The 9,109-nt window shown below is 33.5% G+C and overlaps 1 protein-coding gene across 1 annotated transcript in view; it reads left to right on the top strand.

Annotated features, from left to right (window-relative positions):
- Nucleotides 1-281: 281 nt before the first annotated feature.
- Nucleotides 282-9,109, top strand: part of LOC127710495 (uncharacterized) — a 30,029-nt gene continuing 21,201 nt past the window's right edge. The window contains exons 1-2 of the mRNA XM_052216380.1: nt 282-719; nt 8,216-8,416. Coding sequence (XP_052072340.1) covers nt 352-719; nt 8,216-8,416 — 569 coding nt within the window. The 5' untranslated portion in view covers nt 282-351. The remainder of the gene's footprint in view (nt 720-8,215; nt 8,417-9,109) is intronic.

Here is a 9,109-nt window from a genome sequence, read left to right as displayed (position 1 = left end):
GTAAATGCTATAGTGTAGTCAGATCACCTATTGGCAAAAATGCCAATATACAAATCATGATTTAAAATGCAATTTTACAATATAACTTTTAGATTTTAAGATCGGACATAATTATTTTATGTGTGGATAAAGAACTTTTATCATGCAGTGGATCTGTTATGGATCTAGTGTAAATACTGGTGGAGGATATTCAGTGTATATATATATATACTTAATATTTTAATCATACCGTACTCCGGGTTCCAGGAGGTGTGCCTTGATTGGCAGAAGTTATTTACAGATAGATAGATAGGTAGCGGAATCCTCCGAGGTTTCCGTGCTATTTCGTTTTTCGTCTGTAGCGTCAGCGGCATGGCGTCATGTCTGAAGGAACCAGACTCGGAAACAGAAATGGCCAGAAGCGAAGCTTCCAAGAATTGTCCAGGGTTGTATAGTTATTTGCCAAACTGGGTATCCCGCTGGCAACGATATCACGTAGAAAACGTTCTTCACATTAACTATGAAAAGAATAGTAGCGAACTGTCGGATGTTCTCGAGAAAATCCCCAAAATAAACAATTTAAGCAGTCAGCAGAAGAAGTACATTGAGATTTTGAAAAACACAAATTTCGGTCCTAATATCGGACTTAAAAGAACAGCTTACGCTAACTCACAGACCATAAAACTTCTTGATGAAGCATTGGAGGAGCTAGAGGCCAGCATTCCTATAATCAAATCAAGGTATTTATAATTAATTTATATATTATTATTAAAGAATCCGGGCCCGTTCGCCCTGATTCACCTTCGCCGTGATACCTGATCGCCCAGGGTCCATTCGCCCTGATTTTATTTTTTTTCTTATTGCTGTCAATTGCATAATGTTTATTATCTGAAAAGAATATGTTAAAGATCGGAGCGTCTTTTTATCACAGAACACCACAGAATACCACAGAATACCACAGAACACCACAGAATACCACAGAACACTCAAAATGTACCACAGTATACTCAAAATGTACCACAGAATACCACAGAACACTCAAAATGTACCGCAGAACACCACAAATTACAACAAAACTACTGAAATATACCACAGAACATTAAAATTACTTTATAAAACGCAAAGATTGTTGAAAATTTCGCTGAATCGCAACCAACATGACTTATTAGTTTCCCTCTGATTTGCATAGTAGAATATATTTATTGATACATGTACATGTATTTGTTAACAAAAAAAATCTATTCAGTTAATTTATGCAGTATATTTGAGACTACTATAACATGTATTATAGAAGTCTCAGAGTCGTGTGTTATAGTAGTCTCAGAGTGATAATGCAAAGTCGTTTCATAATCTGGTGGTTTCGTACCAGGTGGATTCGTAACTACGTTGATTAGTAACTGAGACATTTCGTACCTGGTGTGATTATATATGGTAATAAAGTGCGTCTCTTTTAGTTTTAGATCAAACAGTTAAAGAAAATATATATATATAAATTAATTTAACTAGTTTTGTCTCTAGAAGTGTATATATATATCTCTTCGAATTGTCTATATTCATGATATACGATTATTGAAGCCAAAATAAATTGCTTATCTTTTGTTCTTGTTATTATTTAAAATAGATCAAAGTGTGTATCTAATAATAACAATATTGTAATAATTTAAAACTATGTAAAATTATTTAATTCTTGGCGAATTTGTGCTTTGGTGTTCTTTCTGTAGTGATAAAGGCTCTAGGTTGCAATTCTGTAAATACAGACAATGCAATTTCCCATAGGAACTCCCTTTGCGGCTAAAACTGTGACACTTTTACTATGAAGTTTCGTGAAAAATAATATCCCAGAACGGAAAGTTTATATGCACTACTATTTTATTCAAAGGTCAAAATATAGGGCTGTGCGGCATATTTTCAACATTTATATGCCCTGAACTTCTAAGAGTTTAAACTTATACTAAAATTCTATACTACCCTTACCTCCATTTTTGGACCTCCTAAGAATTAAAATTTAGCCGCTACCATGTTTTTCTATACTGGTTACATTCCCAAGTGATGTCTCTATGAGATGAAACACAGAGATCATCAATGGGAACCAGTACGTTAACAAATTAACATACCTATGAATATTAAATATCTCCCCAAAAGAGGCGTGGTTTGAGAAACAGCTGTATTTACAAAGTGCAACCTATACAAATATTTATTCAAATAGAAAACTCTCTAAAAACACTTTTTCTCACAACAATACTTATTTATCAGAATTATAGCCTTAAAGAAATCACTGCATATACTCTAAGTCTCCTTTTACAGTACATTTTATACCCCTACCCCTGTTTCAATTTTTTAAAGATTTTGAAAACAAGACTCTAATTATTGCCAGCTTACCCTATCTGCATGTTTTCTGACATGAACTGTCTTAAACCTGTTTGAAACTATTCTGATAACAAATTGAAAGCATTTTAGAATACAATAAATGTATTGTTTAGTAGTTAAGCATTCCAACATTCAAGATTATACAAAGTATCCAATCCTGCCTGTGTCTCCAGTCCACATCTTACTGTATGCCTATTTGTCAATGAAAGTTCACAATTTCTGCCTCAAATGGTCAGTTTAGAATTCTTGTCACAACAGTATCATCCCTAACCATATATCTAACATAAGTTAGTTAATATATGTCCTAGAAGTGTTTAAACAAAGCCATATTTGCAAAAGTTGTATTTATGAAGATATCAGCCTGGTGCATAAATTCACTAAAAGTTTGATTGAAATGACTGCTTACATCTGATTTTTGCATAACTTCCTAGCACAGTTATTGTTTACTTTATAAAAGACCTTTAAAATAAAAAAATCATAGCATTTACAAGTTAAATTACCTGTTTTATGACTCAGGGGTAGGCATTTTTCTCTGTTTTTTGCCCCTGGGGCCTCACATTTCCTAATTTTTTTCCCTGTTTCTAGCAATGTGGAATATTTGCTCCATATTTAGGATAGAACACACTATTGTAAGTTTTACTGAGGTCTTTTTGTAATTCTAGCTTGTATTTTTTTATGCCGCAGTCACAAAAAGCACATTTAGGCGTTACGGCTTACTTTTGGGTTATCGACAGGACGAAAACACCCCACCAGAAATATTTAGGAAGGATCAATGAGTTGCAATTACTGCGAAGAGTAAATATAAGCACTTCTAAACAATTTAAATTACAAATAGGCATATATTATGAATTTATTTTGAATTCAGGGCTTTAAGTAAACCATGCATACTGTAAACTGTGAATTTATGCTGAGTCATCATAGTTAAGGCCCAGGATTTTCTCAATCTTCATGAAATATTTATAAAACTTCATATTTGAGTTAAATTCTTTAAAATCTCTGAGATAAACCAGATTTTGTGAAATTCTGTATGTTCTATTTTTTAACCCTATATAGGTTGCAATTCTGTAAATACAGACAATGCAATTTCCCATAGGAACTCCCTTTGCGGCTAAAACTGTGACACTTTTACTATGAAGTTTCGTGAAAAATAATATCCCAGAACGGAAAGTTTATATGCACTACTATTTTATTCAAAGGTCAAAATATATAGGGCTGTGCGGCATATTTTCAACATTTATATGCCCTGAACTTCTAAGAGTTTAAACTTATACTAAAATTCTATACTACCCTTACCTCCATTTTTGGACCTCCTAAGAATTAAAATTTAGCCGCTACCATGTTTTTCTATACTGGTTACATTCCCAAGTGATGTCTCTATGAGATGAAACACAGAGATCATCAATGGGAACCAGTACGTTAACAAATTAACATACCTATGAATATTAAATATCTCCCCAAAAGAGGCGTGGTTTGAGAAACAGCTGTATTTACAAAGTGCAACCTCTAACATCGACAAACTAAAACAAGAATGAAATTGAGAATGGAAATGGGGAATATGTCAAAGAGACAACAACCCGACCAAAGAGCAGACAACAGCCGAAGGCCACCAATGGGTCTTCAATGCAGCGAGAAAATCCTGCAGCCGGAGGTGGTCCTCAGCTGGCCCCTAAATAAAATTGTGTGCTAGTTCAGCGAAAATGGACGTCACACTAAACTCCAAAACATATAAATGAACTAAAATTAAAAAACATACAAGGCTAACAAAGGGCCGAGGCTCCTGACTTGGGACAGGCGCAAAAATGTGGCGGGGTTAAACATGTTTTGTGAGATCTCAACCCTCCCCCTATACCTCTAGTCAATGTAGAAAAAAGAAACATAGCAATACGCACAGTAAAACTCAATTTAAAAGAAGTCTTAGTCCGATGTCAGAATAGGTAACAAAAGAAACTAAGCAAAATGACTATGATACATAAATGAACAAAGGACTACTAGCAGTTACTGACATGCCAGCTCCAAACCTCAATTAAACAGATTGAAAGATTATCTCTACATCATATGAAAATCCAGTACAATCCCTCCCGTTAGGGGTTTAGTATCATACCATCATAAAATATATGAGAAGAACATAACCCGTATCATGCCAACAACTGGTTTTAGAATAAATGTGTTTATTTCCGATGCAAAGACACTATATATATGAGTGAATCAATACTAATACCAAAATATGCAATCCTTAATGACTTGACAACAGTATCGTAACTATATCCTTTCCGAATAAGTCTGTTTAAAGGTTTGGTTAGCTTTTGAGGTGAATGCCGACATTTTTGTGCTTTGTAAAGAATATTACCATAAAATATTGGAAGTGAAATACCTGAACGTATAAGATGTCTACATGTTGATTTATATTTACCAATGATGTCCTTGTACCGATGATAAAAATTAGGAAATGTTTTGACTAGTTTGTGATATCGAAAACCCTGGTGTAATAATTTTTCAGTAATACAGAGATTTCTTTCGTTGAAATCAAATACGTTGTTACATACACGAGCGAATCGAACAAGTTGAGATATATAAACACCATAAGACATGTAAGATGGCGACAAGGGAACGTCACCATCTAAGAATGGATAATTAACAATAGGAAATGAAAAATCATCTCTTTTATCATAAATTTTGGTATTAAGTTTCCCGTTAAAGATAAAGATATCAAGATCCAGGAAAGGGCAGTGTTCATTGTTAGTATTAGCTTTATTTATAGTCAGTTCGGCAGGATACATCTCTTTAGTGTACATACTGAAGTCGTCATTATTAAGAGCCAATATATCATCTAAATATCTAAAAGTGTTATTAAATTTTTGAATCAGATTTTGTTTCGATGGGTCTTTGCTGATTTTAGAAACATGAAAGAAACAACTTATGATAGAAAAAAAAGAAGATTAGTAAAGAACTAAGCAACATAAAGATGAGTGGTGTCAAGTATTGGAGACACCAATGCATGTGGCAAAAGACTTAAAGATACTTTGATAACAACAACAACAACAACAACAACAATAACATTCTTTTAAACTGAGTTTTACTGTGCGTATTGCTATGTGTTTCTTTATTCTACATTGGCTAGAGGTATAGGGGGAGGGTTGAGATCTCACAAAACATGTTTAACCCCGCCGTATTTTTGCGCCTGTCCCAAGTCAGGAGCCTCTGGCCTTTGTTAGTCTAGTATGTTTTTTAATTTTAGTTCATTTATATGTTTTGGAGTTTAGTGTGACGTCCATTTTCGCTGAACTAGCACACAATTTTATTTAGGGGCCAGCTGAGGACCACCTCCGGGTGCGGGATTTTCTCGCTGCATTGAAGACCCATTGGTGGCCTTCGGCTGTTGTCTGCTCTTTGGTCGGGTTGTTGTCTCTTTGACATGTTCCCCATTTCCATTCTCAATTTTAATACTTTATTTTAAGAGGGTTACACAGTAAGCTATATAACTAATCTTCCCTGAGGCCCTCATCATAAAAATCAAACAAAATGCAAGCATATACATTGCATACATTAGTGTAAAAAGACAAGTAGGATAATAATGTTCAATACAACTTGATAAAATGTTATGAAAAAATAAACGTAAAGATGGGGTACACTTAAATGATGATAGACATTTTAAATTCTTCTGTTCTATTCGTATGTGTGCAAGACTGCATATGTACTTGTAAAGTGTAAAATTATGTGCAATCAATTATTTAATAAATAAATATAGATATATATATATATATATACATCAATAAATAGATTTAAGAAGATGTGGTATGAGTGCCAATAAGTCTTTTTATTATTTTTAATCGAAATTTTTTATCCATAACCTACATGACCTATAACTCATATCATGATATATTGTTATAAGGTTACGAAATGTCTCAGTTACAAAACAAACTAGTTAGTTACGAATCGACTAGGTACGAAACGACCAGGTTACGAAACGACCTGCACCCATCAGAGTATAATAATAAATGAACTTGTAAATCCTTTTCATGATTTACAATTCGTACGGTACATCATTGTTTGTATTACTTGGGTGGTTCCAAGATGACTCGTTTATCAAAACAAAACATTTGTTTGATTATTAATCCATCAAAGACAAAGTATTAAAACAATCAGTGAGAATCATTATGTCATTGAACAATTAATGCTTCAAAACAAGCTATCAACCTCTAAATATTCCCATGATGGATGTGTTTTCATAAACTTCTAGAATATATACCATATAAATATCTGAATAAGTTTATTAAACTTTAATGCCCTTGATATTTATATATTTTTATGCCCCCGCCGTAGCGGAGGGGGCATTAAGTTTTAACCTTGTCCGTCCGTCCGCCCGTCCGTCCGTCCCAAAATTGGTTTCTGTTCTCTAACTTGAGTTTGCCTCAACCAAACAACCAAATGTTATGAAACTTATACACAATGCTTATTACCACAAAACACAGATCAAGTTTGAATTTTGGTGGCTTCACTTTAACCGTTCTAGAGTTATGCCCCTTTATAAATGGAAAAATTGCAAAATTTTTAGTTTCCTTTCTCTAACTTAAGTTTGCCTCAACCAAATGTTATGAAACTTATACACAATGCTTATTACCACAAAACACAGATCAAGTTTGAATTTTGGTGGCGTCACCTTAACTGTTCTAGAGTTATGCCCCTTTATAAATGGAAAAATTGCAAAATTTTTATTTTCTTCTAAATATCAAGTAATTTTTAAAATTGGAGTTATCTTCCTTTGTCCATGATTATAGTTGAATCAACTACAATCAATGCTTTATAGAATGCAATGTTTAATATTGACTTCCACTGATAAAACACAGATCAAGTTGAATTTGGGTAGTGTCACTTTAACCATTATTGAGTTATGCCCCTTTATAAATTGAAATATTGCAAAATTTTTAGTTTCCATTCTGTAACTTAAGTTTGCCCCAACCAAACGTTATGAAACCTATACACAATATTCATTCCCACAAAACTAAGATCAAGTACAAACTTTTTGTTTCTGTTTTCTAACTTTAAATTAGTTTGCCTCAACCAAATGTTATGAAACTTATACACAATGCTTATTACTACATAATACAGATTAAGTACGAAATTTGGTGGCAACACTTTTACCATTCTTGAGTTGTGTCCCTTTATAAACATAAAAATTGCTGAATTTTTCGTTTCCGTTCTCTAACTTTAGTTTGTCTCAACCAAATGTTATAAAACTTATACACAACCGTTCTAGAGTTGTGTTTACAAATAGAAAAATTGCTGAATTTTTAGTTTCTGTTCTCTACTTAAGTTAGCCTCAACCAAATGTTATGAGACTTACACACAATGCTTATTACCACAAAACTCAGATCAAGTTCAAATTTGGGTAGCGTCACTTTTACCGTTCTTCAGTTATGTCCCTTTATAACTATATGATATGCAAGCCGGGGCATCATCTGTGTTCACATGTGGAAACTATCCACATTTATTTGGTTAAAGTTTGGTAAAAATTTAGGTCTGGCATAGTTCAGAAGGTCCAGCACGGAATTTATGTATGCTGGGGAACCTTTGTCCAACAAATTGTAAACATTCCAAAAAATGACAAAAATATTTGTGATAATATGGCTTTATCGTAGTCCATAGACATTTGAAATGACATTTGGTTTTTTGTGCAATAACTTAGGTATTAATTAATCATTTAACCGCAATCCAAATTTACAGATATATCAAGCTTGTATATCATTGTATAATAGTGTCTAATACTTGCCCAACTGTCTAGTATTTTACATCTACAATGATCTATGAGTTTTTATCAAACTGTTCATTTTAGTGATTACCATTGATAATAATAAATTTTACTGTATTTCAGTTTGACTTCTGCAAATGGATCACTTATATATGTCCGAATGAGGGAGTATATTACTGCACTTGTAGGGTTTGTAAATACAATTTACCAGATATCAAAGACTTGTGCTGAACATGCTGAAAAAGAAATGACTCCTTTTATTTCTGAAGAAACATACTCCGGAGTTGTATCAGCATTTGCAGCCATGTGTGGATTACGAGTTGAGTAAGTTGTCATGGATTACCATGACCTATTTAAGTGACACGCTTAAAATTCCTAGCGCCAGATTTATTTTCGTGTCCGCCAAGCTTGAAAATACAATAGATTTGTGGCCAGTGGCAATAAAGAATCTATAATATAAGTAGTGTTAAATGGTATGAACACTGCCTCAAGGAATGTTCTTTGACAACTGATGTCCATCCATGTCATTATTATGATGACCCAGTTAGTGTAAACACATTATTTGCAAACTATTCTACAAGTACAAATGCTTGATTGTAACTTAAATGGAATGTGATTTATCCCAAAAATGTACGGTAATGAAAGTAGTAATCCAGAAAAGAAATGAATTTTCTGACCACATGGAAAAAGTTTTGATTTCTTTAACTTGTAAACAATTATCACATGATCTCTTTTGGTGGGAAAATACTGGGGAACACCTTTAAGTTACAGACAAATACTGTCTGGATATTTATAGACCTATGGGACTGGATGGTGTGAACATTTTCTGCTTTCAATTCTCTTCCCGATCTCGGTTTTGTACTTAGTGATCAATCCTCATCACAGGTGATTAACCAATCAAAATCAGGATTTCCTTAGTACATGCTTTCAACAGCTGATTATAAATGGTGGCATACTGTGGATTCATTTATTTTCGTGGGTACCAATTTTTGTGGATTGAGGAAAACTTTCATGTTC

The sequence above is a fragment of the Mytilus californianus genome, unplaced genomic scaffold (assembly GCF_021869535.1).
Source record: "Mytilus californianus isolate M0D057914Y unplaced genomic scaffold, xbMytCali1.0.p SCAF_8, whole genome shotgun sequence".
NCBI lineage: Eukaryota > Metazoa > Mollusca > Bivalvia > Mytilida > Mytilidae > Mytilus > Mytilus californianus.
Note: the sequence above shows the minus strand (reverse complement) of the source record. Positions and strands in the feature narration are given on the sequence as shown.